The sequence below is a fragment of the Triturus cristatus genome, chromosome 8, assembly GCF_964204655.1.
Source record: "Triturus cristatus chromosome 8, aTriCri1.1, whole genome shotgun sequence".
NCBI lineage: Eukaryota > Metazoa > Chordata > Amphibia > Caudata > Salamandridae > Triturus > Triturus cristatus.
In genome coordinates, this window is record NC_140591.1 from 161,711,744 (window position 1) to 161,730,934 (window position 19,191).

General features: G+C 42.4%; 1 protein-coding gene across 1 annotated transcript in view; it reads right to left on the reverse strand.

Annotated features, from left to right (window-relative positions):
- Nucleotides 1–19,191, reverse strand: part of BACE2 (beta-secretase 2) — a 278,687-nt gene that overhangs the window by 30,306 nt on the left and 229,190 nt on the right. The window contains exons 7-8 of the mRNA XM_085621229.1: nucleotides 8,085–8,234; nucleotides 3,218–3,386 (exon numbers count right to left, since the gene is read on the reverse strand). Of these exons, the coding sequence (XP_085477355.1) occupies nucleotides 3,218–3,386; nucleotides 8,085–8,234 (319 nt within the window). The remainder of the gene's footprint in view (nucleotides 1–3,217; nucleotides 3,387–8,084; nucleotides 8,235–19,191) is intronic.

Genomic DNA, 19,191 nt, shown 5'->3' on the forward strand with positions numbered 1-19,191 from the left:
CCGTAAGCGGGCTCAGATATATATATTGATTTAAAGGCTATTTTCTCAGAATCTACTGAACAGATTTACACCAAACCTACAAAAGGCACTTCCTTGACCTAGGGACTACCTCTCTGCCAAATTTTGAGTAATTCTGTTCAGCCGTTCGGGCTGTAGCTCGTTCTAAAGGTCCTATGGAAAAATGCATGGGAAAAACGCGTTTTGGGACCCCCCTTTTATCTCAGCCCCCGCTTGACGGATCCCCCCCAAGACTTTCAGGGTAGGAGCGGAGCGTAGCGCCCCACCTATTTTGAGAAATTCGCGAGGATTCGTCGACCGGCGCCAAAGTTATTCAAAATAGAATGTTGAGGTTTTCCTATGGAAACGTGGTCCTAACTATAACTACCTACTGGCGACCGCCAGTAGGTAATATATATATATATATATATATATATATATATATATATCAATAAAGTTTTCAGCTCCAGTAAGCAAAACACGCACTCAGAAAGGTACAGCTCGTTGGCGATTTATTCACAAGGTAACGTTATCTTGTGAATAAATCGCCAACGAGCTGTACCTTTCTGAGTGCGTGTTTTGCTTACTGGAGCTGAAAACTTTATTGATTCTGAACTCGGCGGTGGGATTGGCCGAGTATAACACGCCACCTGACTATGGGAGATGGATCCCGGAAACTAATCCTGTTGTGAAATGATGGAATATATATATATATATATATATATATATATATATATATATATATATATATATATATATATATATATATACACACACACACACACACACATATATATATATATATATACATATACACATACACATATACACACACACACACACTCATATACATACAGACATATGTATTGCACAGAAAGTCATTTTTTGTTTTCTTTATAACTCTGGTGCTGGTCGACAAGCCTCGACTGTCCCGTTAAAAAGTTCAACTGTTTTGGGTTTGAAATGGCACGCTTCGTGCAGCTCCGGAAAGTAGGAGTCCCAAAAACAAAGGGGGGGTGGGGCTCATAAAAGTGATATTTACCATTTTTATTCCCATATGATTTTTTGCTCTCCAAAACAGAAAGAATGCTGAATGGAATTGTATCAACTTTGGCGAGAAAGTGGATATTTACTCAAATTAGAGTTTACAAAATAGCTGAGCTTGAAAGGATTGAATTGTAAAGAGATCTGGGCAGCTAATCCACATTTTGAAGAAATATTTAAATCGGATTGGATAAGTGCACTTTTCTTGCCCATCAGTCATTTACTGCCCAGAAACTCTCCCATTGGCTGTACAAAACTTTAAACAAAAATTGCGGTCCCCATTACAAAACAAAGGAGAGCCAAGAGGGGCAGCAGTAGAATTCTTTAAGCCTCTGGCAGAGGTGTGGGGAGGGGGGGGGGGGGGTTAGGTGACCCAGGGGCTGGATTTGCTTCCCACAGTGCAGCACCAGAGGCCAGCGAACCCTGGCCAAAGGAGCGCTAACCCACGGCAAGTGTCTTGGACTTCTACTTCACCATCTGCAGGGTCTGTACATCCAGTGGGAAATGCTAAACATGAGTGGGTATCAACTACATACATGTAAAATCAGCCCCAACTAAATTGGGTGGTTGAGCCAGGGATCGTGTGTACAGATTAAACCGATAGGGAGGCAGGGCAGGAGATACTTAGGCCTGTCAGGAAAAGGATGTCAAAGCAACCCCTTTCCCCTAGTCAGTGTCGCTGGGTCTACGCCACGGCCCAGCTAAAGCTCTGTCAAGCTGCCCAGCTGCTGTATTTGTCCAGCATGGAATCCCACAGGCAGCCCCACTGGGCCCTGCACCACCAGAAGACTTGATGTAACCTGTGCCTGCTCTTCCTTTGGCAGGCTGTTGTGCATTCGATCTCAAAAGAGGTTTGTTTACATGTGATGTACACCTCACATGCCTCAGCAGTGACGGAGAGGACTATCCTGGAGGCTGACAAACTTTTAATTTTCTATTTCTTTGTTGGTCTTTTGACGAGGTAATTGGATCCAGGGACCTCAGCTGTCCACTCTGAGACCCATGTGTTCCTTGGCACTTGCCAATGCATGCCAGCTCACATTCAGAGCCTCTGCATCTCCCCTGTAAGCCATCTTTAACTTCAAGGAGGTACAAAGATTAGGCTAGAAGGTTTTAAGATCCTCCATTTTGGTTAACCAGATCCATACAGCTTTATCTAAAACACATTGTTGCAACTTCTAGCTTTTGTATCATGCCAGGATACGCCTGCGGAGATGGTGCGCTTTACAAATACACAATGCATTTCATTACCATTTTGTTTCCTAATAGGAGAATTATCTTCGAACTTTCAGAGGCTACGATCAATAGAGTTTCACAAGCATTAGATATGATCTAGTGTTGAGATGTGGGCCCTACTGTTAAAACTAGATTGTCTTTTACACCTGTTCCGATGGACTCCAGGATTCTTTAGGGACTATCCCTTCTAAAAGCGGTTCAACAGCTCATCGTACCACTAATGTACATGGAGTAATGTGTACTTTTTATTTCACCTGAATGGTTTACACGGTCAATATATTTTATAGATATGAATAGTTAAAGATGTTTCTCTTGAGTTCGGCACCAGAAGGTTCCCACATGTTTATCCAAAGAGTCTTAACTGACCACCTCACTTTCTGCTGCAGTATGTGTACCTTGACGTTGAATGCTTGGGACTTTAAGCTTACGCTCATTAGAAGAGTTATGGTGCACCTTTAAATGGGCCCTCCATAGTACCTGGCTGGAAAAATTTGTGTAATAGATTAAGACACTGGTATTTTCATCCTTTTCATGGAACTTGGACACTACCTCAAATATCATATATGTTACTGGAGTTCTAGAGCATGAGTTTACATGTGAAGCAATGGGGCATGTTTTTGAGGTGGGTGAGGGAGGCATGGGGAGACAACAGAGAGGGGCTAGAGGATGTCAAGATAGACCTGGAGGGGAAGGGGGAAGCTGGGCCATGAGAGCTGGAATTACGCAGCAACGAGACACAGCTTTTGCTTTTCATATAGTGCCAATACAACATGGTGGCAGCTTCAGGGCACCTGACAAGAAGTAGAGGTCATAGGAAATTAGAAAGTTTTGGTAAAGAGGAAGACTTTCAGGACAATTACAAACAGATCTTTGACAACCAAAAGGTAAGAATAAACCGAGCCCTTCGATCAGATCACAAATGTAAACTTTTCTCCTGTACCTGCACAGGTGCTCACTGCGAAGCCCACTCTCTTCAGTGCTCGGTCAAAGATGACGTAGAAGCCTTCCATAACTGTGGCACCAATCACAAGGGTGCCAGTCGAGGAGGAGATGCCAAAGCGGTAGCAGTCCATGGTCCCCTGCACCGTGAGTATGTACTGGATGTAAAGCTGAAAAGAAAGCCGTCGATTATCAGTCAAGATCTTAAAAACAATATTTTACTGGAGTTCTTCCAAGCGCTGTATATAATGGAGACAAGGCAATTAGCTGGCCATTAAGTCTGCACAGACCCCGAGAGACACACAAAACGTTTCTGAATCAACATGTGTGCTTCAAAACAATTCCCATGATGTTTTAAGTAGCAAAAACAAGACAAGGATTATATTTAAGTACTAAAATAGAATATGGTATATGTTTATTCGATTAGAAAAATGTAGGTGATCCATTTTTGTTGACCAAGCTTGCTTTTCTTGCATGCGCCTCCTTTGCACAGGTTCGTACACCAAATGTTGGCTGCACAATTCGATATGGCGGGGGCATGCGGTGTAAAGAAAGATAAACTCATGCTGCAGGTTTGTGTCATTTAGTCTGTAACGCCTTTATTGCAGCATTTGTTTGCCATATGGAAGAAATATATTGAAGGGCATCTGTTAGTACCCATCTGTATGATGGATATCTGTGTGTGTGTTCATGGTGAACAAGATTCTGGAGCCAGTCACTGCTGTAATATCCTTGATGAATGGGAGACCGCTGGCAGCAACAGGCTGAAGAGACAATATTTAGGAGAGAAGCAGACATGGGCCGGAGACCATGACATCCTGGGCGAGGCCTATATTTTGAGAGTTGCTGTGGGCTTCCCTTTGGCACATCTCCTGAGAGGATCTCCGGTTCTTAGAACTCCAGTGAGTGTGGCAGTGAACCAGGCTCCCATCCGCCATTAGCATCACAGAGGGTGTGATGTGAACCATGAACTGCCAGGATTCCACCTACTAGGCAGCACTGGGGTACCAGAGCTGTCCCTAAGTTTGCTTACAGACGAGAGAGGACTGCTCAGCTGTGATTGATTAGGAGGGGGAACAGCAGATGTGCAGAAGAGAACAGAGATCACCTAATGGCACATTCACCCTTAAAGTCACCACGGCCATAGGGAGAAAACACAATCATTGATAAAACCTAGGAAGTACCAACACCTGAGAAGTTACAAATGGCTTCTGGAGCCAATGAGTGACAGAAACTAAAACAAGTTCTTATTCTGTAAGTTACCCAAAGTATAGAGGTATTTTTTACACTTCTAGGGCTTGCACTGAGAAGCAGATTGGGTATTTTCATACATTTAGTATGGGTTCAGTAAAACCTGTGATCTGTAAATTTCAGTCGCATGGTTACCTTTCAATAAACAAAAGTGTTTTAAACCTGAGAAAATTGTTGGGACAGTGGCTTATTTCCATAGCAATGTCCATTATGTTTCGGTTGCAATGGCTTTCGTCTTTTACCTATGAGCAAAATATATATATGAATCCAGTACTACTTTTCAGGCTAGGCAAATTGAGGCACTAAGTTTGAGAGGAGTCAAAAAAAACATAGAATGTCTTCAACACGGTTATAGGATACACTGCTATTTCACAACAGGATTTCCAGGTGTTCGGTTTAATTCAGCCTTACCCACATTACTGAGAGTGCGAGACCCCACCACTTGCTTTCCCATTACAACTGGCAGGGCACACATTTCCATGGCCCTACACATACAGTGTTTGTATAGCACAGACTATAATGATATACTGGAAGGAGAAAAGGAAGAGAGGACAACCAGCAGCACGAATGCGCCACACAAGGTAGCATGTGCATGTCGCAGAATTGAAATGTGTCGAAGAACAGCAAAGTTGAGAAAAAGATTAACGGGGCCACTGTTAACTTTCAGCTGTAAAATGTTTGCAAAAAGAAAGAAAACTCAGAAGTTACGAAATGAAATTACTGGCTGATTCTGGGCTGTTGTATTGTGGGCCATTTCTCATCCAAAAATGACATGATGGGTGGACCCTCCCTTAAACAAGCACTGGCAAAGCTACTAGGTCTCACGTATATAAGCGCTATGAATGAATGGCAACTTATACAGCGCACAGCTACCTCGGAAGAGTTATCCCGGCGCTAGCCGGCTGGCTTTGCCAATGTCTTTTAGCCATGTTGTATGCAGCATGGCTAAAAGTTCTAAAATAGAGCGTTATGACTCTTATGGGAGGGGAAGAAGCAACACTGACAAGGATGACGGAGGAAGAAGAAACAAAAATAGTACCTCAAATCACAGCACGATCAGCGGAAGGACAGCAATCAAGCTGAAGCAATCAGTTCTTGGTACACGGTCTAGCCGAAAGAAGAAGTGAAACCGGCACATGCTGCCAATTAGACAGCAGCAAAAAAGAGTGACAATGAAGCCAACTAATGGTAAGCAATGAGCGGGCTGCAAGCCCCTAAATGTATACAATATCTCACACAAGCAACCTGCTGCTGGGGTGACCTAAGAGGTAGGCGGTAGCATGAGTGGGTCTGATTACCATGGCTGATTTAAATCCCAGCGCAGACACATTGTCACACTGAGGAGTAACATATCATTAAGAAAAAGGCAAGAGCGTGTTCACCATTCTAATTCCGCGGATTGTCTGGGGGCAGTAGAAACATTTTCCCCCTAAGTGACTGAAATATACACTGAACAAAAAGACAAGAACTCCATCCGTGGTACATATGGTTAACAGTTACCAGTTAGAAGTGAGAATCCCACGCCAACACACTTGGGCACAGACTTGCCTTATTCACCATATGGAAAGTAGATACATTCACATGTGCCCAACAAAGGAGAGCCCAGCCAGAAAAAGATCATGCATCCACAGGCAAACAACTGGACACTCAAGCATGCCAAGAGGTGTTAGCCTGGCAGACCATCTCTGTCCAGTTTTCAGCACCAGAACCAGTAGAGCCACCTTCCAAAATGGTGGAATTAAACATGAACTAAGCAAGGCAGAAAAAAAGAGAACAAAGGAGCCGCTTATCGACTCTTTAGAACGAAACTGACAACCCAGAAACGTCCGAAACACGAACTCCCTACACAACAGCTGAATGTTGGCAGTAAATGAGTACTGCTGAGTGGAATTTATTTTAGTCAAGCTCATTTAAGGAGCATCTGTTGACAGAGCAAGCTTGAAGTGAAGAGAATTGGCTGTTGGAGAGGTCTTCTGACACATGATTACAGATTCTGGCAATCTTTTTAAAAAAAGATTATACATTTGTGGTCTCTGTGGCGAGCACTGGAGGAGAGAGATGGGGGTCTCCAACCTTTTCAGTAATAAGACCTACTTTTGGTCATTGACAATTCTCCTGAGCTGCAATGTATTATGCGAGACATAATAGACCACGTCAGACAAGATTACATTAGTGGCCATCTTATGCAAGTTTACCAGCAGCGTTCACCTCAGTGCATCAGGCATGGTTGCTAGCAGTAATGTGAAAATGCTTTGTCAATGTGGAATGCCTCTAGCTTGATAATACATAACAGCCACAGGTGCAATGCCCTGCCACCAAGTTAATAACATTAGTAAAAAAATCCCCCCAAAACCATTTGATATTTCTCATTCAAATATCAGCTTTAAATAGATTTTGGAAATTAAACCATTTTTCTCCACAGGCCAGCTTATGAGTTCTGAAAATACACACATTTTTGTCTCAAATGCATGCTTTTTAATTTTGGTATACATATATTAATTCAAATAAGCAAAAGCTTATAAATTGAGTGGGCTGAACACAGGAGAGCTACTTACAGAACCTGGCGAGCTCCCAGTAGCTCACACGCCAACCGTTGGAGAAGCCCGAGGTAGATTAATGTCATCTATTACTATTTGAACATTTCCATGAAGCAGGTAAGATCTCTGCCCTTTTTTGTCCAAAAAGTTGCATTTCATTGTTGTTTTTGAAGCCATTTCGTTTTTTTGCCAAGTTTTTCCTCAGTGAATGAATACTACGCATTTAGGGAAATACCACATTGAAAACGAATTAGTTTTCATTTCTTCAGCCCATGGGACAGCAAGCTCATCTGTTAGTGGGCTCTAGAGTTAAAGTGAGGTACCAAAGGGCCGATGGAAGGGAGGATAGCAATGCAAGAGTTCAAATTATAAATGGGGAGATTTTTATGGATTATTGTTAGTTTTATGCAGATTATTGCTACTTTGAAACTGAATTTATGTTTGCGATACTCTGGGTGGTAGACGGGAATGAAAAAGCGGAAAGACATTTACATTTGATTGGAAATGTTTGTAAAGCAGTAGGTTGAGAAATTTAGAGGTCAAAGGTCAAGCCAGCACTGTAAGCAGGTATAGAAGGAAGCTGATCCAGTTCAGTGGCGTTTAGGAGGCTCAACTGCAGAATGGATCTGCCAGATGGCTGACCCCGGTGTAGTAAAACAAAAAAAAAAAAAAAAACTAGAAAGATTTACCAAAGAAGTTCAATGGCAAGGATCATGAACATTTCATAATGTACATCTTAAACCAGTAAAGCGGTCCCCAAAACTAATCTCTGGAAAAAAAAAAAAAACTCGTTTTCTGAAAATAAAATTTAAAAAAACCCCTTCATTTTCTGAAATAGAAAAGATTGTGCTTCTAGATCTGCTTATTAGTGTTGCGGAAATGTACTGAATCAAACTGGTAAAAAATGCATACAATTATTAAATAGTTACAACATAGGTATATTGTGCAGCCAGTTCCACAATAAGTGCTTTTCTACACTTTACCTGTGCCTTTGTATGAGAGTTCAACTGAAGAATGGCAAAAGCCATGGAAGAAATCTGTTCAACACAAAAACAACTTGAAGTCATTAATACTACTGACCGGCGGTTTGATGGTGAGCCGAAAACTCTGGCTGGAATTCACATCTCTCAGGTAGATGGAGATTTCAGGGAAGAAAGTCCATGGCTTCTCCGATTTGTCCCAGCATGCAAGCTGACCGCCAGTCCAGAAGTCGCTTACAAAATCCCGGATCTGGTAATGATCAAAGACATTGTACTTTATGCGGTTTCTTCAATTTTCTCAAACCAATTCACAGATACCTCCTACAGAAGCTCTCATTAAAAAGAATGGTAAATATATTGAGCAGAAAATGGACAGGTTAGTTTGGGTTGCATACATAATATTTGATACGATTATGGGACAAAATGCAGCCCAGTGCTTAATGTGCACTGCAGTAAATCTCAGCAGTGTAATTGTTTACATTATTAATTTTGAGCAAGGCAGCGCTTTTTGTTGTCAACCAAATATTTCCAAATGTGGTTATCATCCATTCATAGGACTGTGATGCAGTAAATTAGAATGTTTCATTGACACAATGGGGTTATGAAACATCTACTAATATGCAGTATAAAAGCAATATTTATTGTGAAAACACGTTGACTAGAATATACGGATATTATGTGTGTAAATGATAGGGATACGCATGAAGTTATAAGAAACTTTAAAATTTCAGTGCCTCCACCAAGTTGATTCATAATTCATGCATGACATTCCAGGCTTTCAGGAAACCATGGCAGAGGAGCAGCTGACACAAATCATGACATTACTTTTAACACACTGGTCAACATTAATGGTTTACAGGGTAGTAAGCATCTATGGATTACTATAGTACACCAACTTCGTTTTCTTTGTCTAAAAATCAGAAAGAATTGCACGTGAAACAAAATTTGAAACAGTTTTGTAAGTGTAATTTGAAAATTACGATCGAGCCTTAATTTGAAATAAATTGAGTGAACAACATCAAAAGAAAATATAAAGTCAGCTAAAGTCTGTGTGCACATTCCAGATGTGTTGTTGTATGTACTATTATATAAATGCCAATAAAAAAGGTTTATAAAAAAAAGTGTGTGCACATTTTAAGGTCTAGTCTAGAGACAGTTTCAACTGCCCCATCAGTTTCAGGCAATATAGACAATTCACTCAATAAGCTTTATTTCGATACAAAGATATCTTAAAAGCTGAACAAACTCAGATAAACAGTTACAATACTCCTCAGAACATTTTTAGGTGTAAAATACATTAAGACAAATGATTTAAAAAAGCATTTTAAAAGACAGGATTAATAGAAAAAAGTTTAATTTTTTTGTAAAATTGTATAGACTATTCACAAAATAAAATACAAATATAGAGGGGATTTCGGGTAGCTCTCTCCGTCTATTAATCTGTTCAACTGTCAAGCACTTCTAGCTCCACCCACAACAGCATACAGCATGGGGTGGCTAACTTCGGCCAATGGCTTTTGAACTTGGAGTGATGTCAGTTTGCCTGATCATATGTACACATCCACCTAAAAAGGAAGGGCACTTCAGTGGCAGGGTTACTTTGCCAATTCTGTTTTCTTTCGATTCCTCATCCTTTTTAGGTTTCACCTACCAGACGGCATACGCTTTCTGGTTTTGAAAGACCATTGGTTGGCTTTACTGTCACTCTTGTTTACTTGCCTCTCATTTGATGGCTTACCTTTAACTTCTTGCATTAGTCTTTCCCCTGGAGTGCAGCCGCTTTACTATCCTTTTGATTGGGGGACTGGTCTCTTTTCATTGCTCTTTTATGGACCTATTTTCTCTTTTCGGTTAACCATTCCATAAGAGTGCATATGTTTTCAAGTTCTCTTCCTCGTGTGCCTTACTTTCATATGGTTCATGTTGCGATCTCTCTCGCTCTCGAGTGCTGCATGCTCTCCCTTGTATGCTTCTACCCCATGTTGCTCTCTCCCTATGTGCTGTTACTCCTTTTCCCACTCTACTTCATTTTATTCCCCACCACCCACCCCTGGTCAACTTCCACTCCCACCTGCGCTCCCATTTATTTTTGTTTTGTAATTTTAAAACCTTTGACATTGCAGCCCCTCTGCCGTAGGAAAAAAAGCACTTTTGCACCACTCAAGCTTCATTTTTTTTATTTTTTTTTAAATGGAGCACAAGTCATTTCATAGGCGCACAAATACAATCTAATGAAATAGGGCGAAGAGCAGAAGCGGCTGCGTCATCTAACTTTTTTCTTTTTGACCAATGCTGCACAGCATTGGCAAAAAGGATTTTACTGATGCTGTGCAGCATCGCCAGAAATCCTTGGTCGATAAGTCATTGAGACAAAAGGTTAGACCTATTGACTTTGCTAGTGCCTGTTTAGGAGTCATATTTGTGTGTTTAGTTTACAGTAATTCAAAGCCAATAGAACCTTTTCTTTTAGCCAATAGCAATCATGTGATAATGAGCATTAAAACAAATAGTTACTATACTTACTCTAGTACACACGCCTGTGAGGAAGTAGCCATACTTCTCTATGTAAATTATTTGCTTTTGTTTTTTTATTGAAAAGTTACTGCAAACATATTGCCGCCACATGTGGGTGGGATATTGTCTTTCTTTTTTTTAGGTCTCGCCTGAGCCAGCGCATGTGCTGCTCTGACGAGACGTTTAGTAGCTGCTTAAAAAGTGCTACATTGCCGGCCACCAGCTTGCTATTACGCGCACAAGCGCGCGCGACGTGCACAGCACTTTTTCCCGTCGCGCGCGCGCACAACTCGCATCACCACTCACTTTTTTTTAATTTCATTTTTGCACATTACACTTTCAACTTTGATGAACGTTTTCTTTTGATAACGCTGCATTCACAACTACATTTCAGGTCTACTTCTGATACATTTACACTTCAAATAACGTCATCTACATTTTAAAAAATTTGGGGGGATTAATACAAATGTAATGACATTAAACTAAAAGTTTGGTGGCCGTGCTACTGAAGGCTTGTCCACGTTAAACTCCTTTGTGTAATTTACGTACAAATAAAGATTTTGTGTTCCTACGGATCGCATTAAAAAAGTAATATCGAGCAACAGCTCTCTCTAGTGGCCCTTAGCTGCATTAGCATTACAGACAAAAATCCGTTTGTTGAGGTCTGCCGATGCTCGCAGCAGGAGTACTATTCAGAACTATTTACGCGTGTGTGAAATTCACGAATTGGCATTTGCTCTTTCCATATCCCTGAAGTAACAGCACTGGGGAAATCTCGCAGCTGAATAGTTCCATTAAAGTTACAAGAAAGGACCAATATTTTCCTGTCCAGCGTAAGTGTACACCTTTTACTTATACCGGTCATTTCTAACTACTCGTTGCCATCAAGAGTAACCCTGGGCAAAGCACTACGCTACGTTCGCGTAGTTTGCGAAGTTTGCGCTACTTTGCACTACGCGAATTGCATGTAGCACAGTGCAAACACTCATAGCGTAGTGCAGCGGTCATTTTTTGCTTGCTCGCAGTCCTCAACGTCAAGTTGGCGACCGCGATCAAGCAAAATTACATACCGGCGAGACTTTTACCTCGTTCGCGATCAGCAACATCAAGTTGTCGATCGCAAGCGTGGAAAATAAACCTCCTGGCGAGATTCTCAACACGAGCTGGTCAGGTTTCTCATTGAGAGTGGTTGCGTATGCTCGCGACCGCTCGTGATGAGAAACTACCAGTCCGCGTTGAGAAAGCTGTCGCTCGAGTAAAAATCTACTCGAGTGGCAGAAAACTACAGCTCGCACTGTGCAAGGTGCCGTTTTCAATGATTGCACAGTGCGGAAAAGCATCCGGCACCGTGCAATCATTGAGAACAGCATCTTGCACAGTGCGAACAGGGTACTACGCAGTTTGCGAAGTGCTACGCGTAGCGCTACTTCGCGAACTACGCCCAGGGTTAATTAAGAGTACATGAGTGAGATACAATTATTTATTTTAAATCAACTTTTAATTTTTTCCCCATAGTTGCATTCAAACACTTCACGTGATATTTAGAGACACTCGGGACGTTTAAAACAAGCATTGGCATAACCAATAGGTCTCGCCTTTGGGACCTGCTGCATAACTAAAAACTAAAAAGGTCCCAAAAGAGAGACCTATTGTCTATGCCAATGCTTGTTTTAAGATGAAAGTGAAAAGTCAAAACCAAAACAAAAAAATTCCTTTATGTCTGCATTTAAACTGTGCCCCATCTTCACTTAGAGCGGTCAACATGAAATCAATATTTTCTTCTGCAGCACGATTTTCTGGTGGGATGCTTTAAATCCAAGGAATGGTCGGTAAGAGCAACACAGTTTGTGCTAACACAGCTCTTTATACATTTCAGGTGGGAAAAAGGACAGTTAAAAATTACTCTGGGCACCAAACACCTTGTTTATTTTAAAAGCCCCCTAGTCACTGCTTTAGCGAATTAAGAGCAACATACAAGAACGCAAAACAGCAGAATTAAGACAATTACTTATACCTTGTTCCCTTGTTTAATGTGCAGAAACAAAGTACATATCCCAAAGTATCCAATGTCCTCATAGGACTGGCAGAGCATTCTGTAAGAGAGTGGAGTGTAGAGTAGCTGAGCTAGACCCCATTGCCTTATGCTTTTAAATGCTGTTCAGGGAAACTAGAAAGATACACAAGCATCCTCTTAAGAATGAGACACTCTAATATAGCAACTATAAGTGGCTATAGATTTGAGGATACCAATTTCTTTCCCTACTGGATAGGGTCAGACAACATCTCTTCTTTCATATTTGCCCCGTTCTGAAAACGGAATAGGGTTTTGGAGGCAAGATGCCGGATGTCTAAACAGAGTGCTTAGTTTGAAAAAGAAAAGAAAAAAACAGGGCTCTCGTCAGGAGGCCACTGCAGCTCGCACCATACATTGCCCCGCCATGCTTCCAAGGATGGCTACAACAACAACTACTAACCATTACACTACTACAAGTGTGACAATTCAGACTATTTCAGGTCCCCAAGCCGTTAGAAGGGCTTGGGTGGCAGGTAATAGTCATTTATATGTATAATGAATTAATAATTTCCTGTTGTGATCATCTGTAAATTAGCCAGAGAGCGACACCTTGTGGCAGACTGTCACAAGCACATGTGTTGACAATTATGTGTCGGTGCTAAGCACCAGATGCCTCCGGCTAAAATTTAGCCCCATCGACCCCAAATATTTTTCACAAGAAATATCTTACAAAAAACTGATATTTCTAATGCATTTACAGTTTTCTCATTTGTACCAATATAAATGTGTTCATGCAGATCCGTGAAACAGATTAACGTTTAAACAGCAAAGTTACAAACACACTCTAGTTTAATCACCATCATATGTTACACTTACATTCCATAGCTTGAAAAACAGCTACACTGCTTGCTATAATGCTACTTCATGTATGTTCACAATAATATACAATGGAAGAGACAGGATGAGGTCTAAAAAGGTCTTCAACGCCATTGTGAAGCCTACCAATTATTTATTTATTAATTAGAAAGACATATTGCTTAATTATACAAATAAAACATCTAAAAACTGGAGGTTTTCTTCGAACATCGTGTTAAACTAGAATATGCCAAAACGGGCTTCGCAACATTCAAATAAAGTGTCACTTCAACACATCACGTTTTTAACACAAAGACAGTCCACATTCATATAACAATTTTAAAAACATTTAGGACAATAATAAAATTACATTCTTGATTTTTTAAATTTCATTTAATTTTTGGCCATATCCAAGTACCGTTAGTAAGAAATGTAATGGTTACTCAATGTAATGGTACTTAATTTCCCAATCCCAGAAGGGGGGGAGGGGGGGGAATGGTGGTAGGATAACTCAGTTAGTAGCACAGTTGTCAGTGGAACATGGAATGGTCTGCAGGTCACCCGTTCACACCATAGAAACACCAAGTCAGACTTCCAAGGTTACTTAACTGAGTACCATTAAATTAGGTTAGTTAGACCACTGAGTAATGCCCCAAAAATGCTGGCTCTTGAACCTTGCGACTTAAACTGCTGGACAAATTGCTGCCCATAACTCGCCTACCAGATAAGGTGGTGCCCGGCCTGTCATTTGTTTGTTCTTATAGACAATGGAGATTGGCTGCATTTTTGGATGAGTAGCTGAGCTTCTCTTGGTTGCATTGTACTTGCTTCATGCTTATTAGTGTGATCTTTGCCTTCCTCTTATAATATTCACTACTGCTTTCTCTTGTCCACTGCCTCCATTTCTGTCAATTTTCCTACTACTGTTTGATGTCCCATGGACTGATCACCACTCCTGGATGTTCCCCAGGGCCAAAGTGGTGTCTTGCGGTCAAGCTATTTTATTCATAATGTATGTAATACTTTGGGAAAACTTTAGTACTGGCATTTCAACAAACAAAACATGAAATGTGACATGCTCAACTTTTCAGGCCAGGAGGGATTTTTGGGAAATAACCCTTTTCACACAGTTGGTACTTCTCCCTTACCTTGCACATTTCAAACTGCAATAGACCTAAACCCATCGACCATGTTCTACAGAACTGAATTGTATCATGAAGAACCCAAGTAAGATGTATTTTTAATATTCACTCCCAGGTATCTATAATCTTTTACTACCTCTAATCTTTCCTCATTATAGTACAACACCATGACCATCAAATGTGCAATCGGATGCTTTAGATGTCACTATAAACGAACAAGACTATACCTATGAAAGGGGATAACAGACCAAATCAATACTGTATCAAAATATTCATGTGATGTTGAAAACATTAAAAAAACATTGGCGAGGTGTGATGCAGCAGCCAGGGCAGCTGACTTTGGTGCACAGGGCTCACGGTTCGATCCCTGGCTCCGGTGGCAGCTCAGCTCAGCACCATGTGACTCTGGGCAATAACTCACTTAATTTCCACAAATGCCCCCAGCGCCTGGAGACCCGTAAGGGTGAATAGTTTGCGCTTTACAAATATGGATTTCTAAATACGGATTTACATTTCACATTCTAAACCTTGATATGCCATGTCCTTAACCCCTTAACTGCTTGGAGCAGACTCCCATTGACCTCGGCTTGATCTGTTCCAGTCGTGGGCACTAGTCCTAGCCACACAATTGGTGCAGCGTTTTATCGGCACAAGTGGAGTAGCGCTGGCTGGTAGGATTTTTGTGGTATCCTGTAGATTCTAGAATTTTCTATCACAAAAATGTGAGGAAACCGTGTGATTGTAGGCATAGTACGAGGTTTGCAGGGCATTGTACGCAAGAAAACCTCATGAAATCCATGCAAGGCACACTACCCTGAAACAATACCCTTGTTGTCTATTTTTTTTTTTAAATGTCTGTGGTTCATAGGCTTACATGAGTGGTGGCTGAGCACAGCCCCTAATCCTATAACTACTCTCATTGATAATACTCCACGTAGTGCTTTAGCGCCTTGTGTCAAGGTCTCTTGCCCCACCCACACTAGTGAGGTATCACTGTTATCGGAAGACTTGGGGGGAATGCTAGATGGTAGGAAATGTATGGCTCCCCGTAGATTCCAGAGGTTTTCCTCACAGACATGTGAGGAAAGGGTGTGTTTTTAGTCCAAGTTTGCGGTTTGCAGGGCATTGTGGGTAAGAAAACGTTGTGGGATCCACGCAGAGCACACCACCCTGGACTCCAATCGGTATCTAATTTTCAGAACGGTCAAGGTCTGGTAGGTTTTCCAAGGTGGAAGCCTACCCAAGCCCAATAAGTGTAGCCATTCACCACTGCAAGTGGGACGATATTGGGAGCTAGCCAAACTCTCCTGGTCTATATGTAAAACCAATACCGAAAATAATCAAATATTTTCTCATTTTACATTGGGATGGGATTTCTTAGCCCGCATGGGAGCAGAAAGACTGTTGAGACTTGAGGGGTAAAAGTGAGGTGGATGGGCCAGACCAACCCCATTATTTTATTTTAAAATATAATCCCCTACAATACAGTGACCTTTCTGGCCCTCAGGGGCAAACTAATGCAAACCCCCTATCTGCCCCATGGGGATATGAGGAGAAGACGGGTTTCTTCCTTTTTTGTGTTTGGGTGTGTTTCTAATGCCAGAGTGCAACACCAACACCACTTTCTTTTGCCACAAGCCAAAATTCCTGGTGTCAGATGGACAGCAACGTGGTAAACTGTTATGCCCCCGTAATGCAATGCGTACGGTCCCCTTTCAGGTATTCTATTGGGAAAAAGCATTGCAACATGTAATAGTTATCAAGCAGCTAGTTATGCGAAACAAATGCAATGCGAAACACATATCCGGCAGTTCGGTATGCAACACGAATACCATGTGTAAAACAACAATCCAGCAGATCGTGATGCAGGACTTAAGACGCAGCGTAACACATCTATCAGGCAGTTTGTTATGCAAACCTAGTGCAATGCGTAACACACCTATCAGGCAGTTTGTTAGGCAAACTAATGCAATGGGCAATATGACAAAACAGGCAGTCCGTTGTAAAGAAATAAAGCAATGCGTCATACAATCATCAGATACCCCGCAATGCAGGAGTAATGCAATACGCAAGTTACTCTGGCACTGTTCTCGGTGCCTCCGGCGGTCTCTCCGCCACTCGTGCTGGTTTGCGGTTAGTCTCCAGCCACAGTTGCTACTCCCTCATGGGTAAGATCGAACACAGTAAGTGCAGCTTCGCACTCCGGTCCGGGTGCGCCACTCCCTTGGCACACAGGTCTTGATCCGAGCCGAAGTAGAGGCTCGCGCTGCAGGACAGAGAGGCCGAGAGAGTCCCCCTCCGAGTCGGCGCCCCAGGAATCGACACACGTTACCTGGGGGGCACGGACCCACTTGCCTCTCCCCGCAACTTTGGCCTCCAAGGCGCTCTCTGACTTTCCGGACAGTGAGAAGATCCCAGGCTGCACACTATACCCGCAAACAGAGCCAATCAGACTCACGGAACCTCCGGGTGCACAATAACCACACAACTCATCACGATGGTCTCAGGCTGTGCACGACACACGCACGCGTCACCGAGACACACTTGATCTTCTGGTGCTCACGATCACACGGCACCTCTTGCGCAGATAAAGCCATAGAAAGGATACGCACTCCGTGTCGCTTGAGACACACTTTATCCTCCAGTGCCCCCGATCACAGGGCACCCCTTGCGCAGGTCTCAAGCAGTAGAAAGGACATGCACTCTGCACCGCTGAGACACACTTTACCTTCCGATGCCCCCGAACACAGGGAACCTCCAGTGAGGGTCTCAGGCCGCGAACAGCACACGCACGCCGCGTCGCTGAGACACACTTGCTCTTCTGGTGTGCACGATCACAGCCAATCGACACAAAAGTCTCAGGCTGCCCCCAAGCACATGCACACTGCGTCGCAGAGACTTACTTGGCTCCCCGGTACACATGTTCACAGGACAATCCTCTCGAAGGACGCAAGCTAGACAGAGCACACGCACACCGCGTATCAGAGTCTCAGTTGGAACACACGGTGCCCGAGATCATAGGGCACAACTTGCGAAGGTCTCAGGATAGACAGAGCACACGCACCCATGGCATGTCTGAGAGTCTTCTCTGGAAACTTGTGTTCCAGTGTTTCCAAACAGGGAGCCAGCTCAACTCAGGCCCTTGGGGATAGTTACTTCAGGACACAGCAAAGTCATTCAAGCAGGGGGACAGAGCACACAGCAAAGTCCCTATAGCCTTTCCTTAGCAGAAACAGCAAACTGCAGGCAAGCCCCAGATCACACAGGAAGAGCAGTCCTATCCAGCAGTCTCTTCAGTTATTTCTTCCTTGGCAAAGTTTCCTTTTGATCCACAAAGTAGCTCCAGTCTTTTTCACACTTGATCAAGCCATTCTCCAAAGTTCAGGGGCTTCAGCTCGCATAGTATCCTCAATGGCTTTGAAGTCTTTGTATTACAGGTGACCTCGCCACGCTGAAGAAGCGGTCCCTGGAATTTTTTTAATTGGCTAAATACCCATCTCCTTACTAGAACGAAGGATTGGAAATAACTTAAACAAGCCACACTCATGCTGGTAATGCACTTGGAAAATATAAGGAATAACCGGCACTTCCATCATAGAGAGGGGGACCAAGTAGAAGTTCGGAAAATAAACAAGATATGAACTAAGGAACACGCATATTATTTTGACTGCCCTGGAGAAGACCTTCTGGGTCGAAACGCATTGGCTACGGTCGCTTTTAAGAAGATTTTTCGAATAAAGAAACCAAGAAATAAGAACCTGCTGAAATCATGCGCTTCTTTTTACGTTGTTTATATATGTAAATTATACTCATTTTTGACTTATTGGAGTGCTGAATCGCTGCGGTTGTAAATTCATAGGATTTATTTCCTAGGAGGTGGGGTATTGAGCCTCTAATTCTTTGCACCAACAAATACTGCAAAATGTTAATCGCCAATAATTAGATAGGTGTACTGACAGTTACCCCATACCCCTTTGTGTATTGTTTACTATAAATGATGCTTCTCCACAGGATCATAGCATCGTGACTTGATCCAAAGCACCTTGCACAGCAGTTCAGTAGAGACAGGTCCACATCAGACAGTATTTGCACATGAATAGTGTGCTCCAGTATACAGTTGCTGGACACTTGTTCCATTCTGTACGTGGCCACCAGGTGTACATGAGTGCAGTCAATTGACCCTAGAATTCCAGGAAGTCCTGCTGCAGCACAGACACTTACGTTGCTGGCATTGGCTGCATGGGTTACTAAGGGGAACTCTATATGCTATCCACTCACTCTCTGGGCAAAGAATTCATCACATAGCAGAGTATTTTGCTAAAGGTTGACTGAGAAATGCCATGCACCAATCCTACTGTCCACACATATGGTGACTGATTAAAAAGAATTCTAGCACTGATAGCATTTACATGAAGCCAGAAATGGTAGTAGATCTCTATTTTGGGCTCCAGGTTCTGAAAATATGTTATGTTTGGTGCTATATCGATCTTGTGTATCCTCTGGATCTCAAGCTAACTCATGATAATGGGTTCAAGCCTTACTCTGTCAATTCAGGCTCTTGTCCTGAATTGCTGCCCAATTTGAGGTCACCGATTGGTGGCCTGGTTTCCATCCTCATGCTGCATGTTTTTTGTAGCAGAACATGGATCTGGCATAGCAGGATATAGTGGCCTATCATGTCC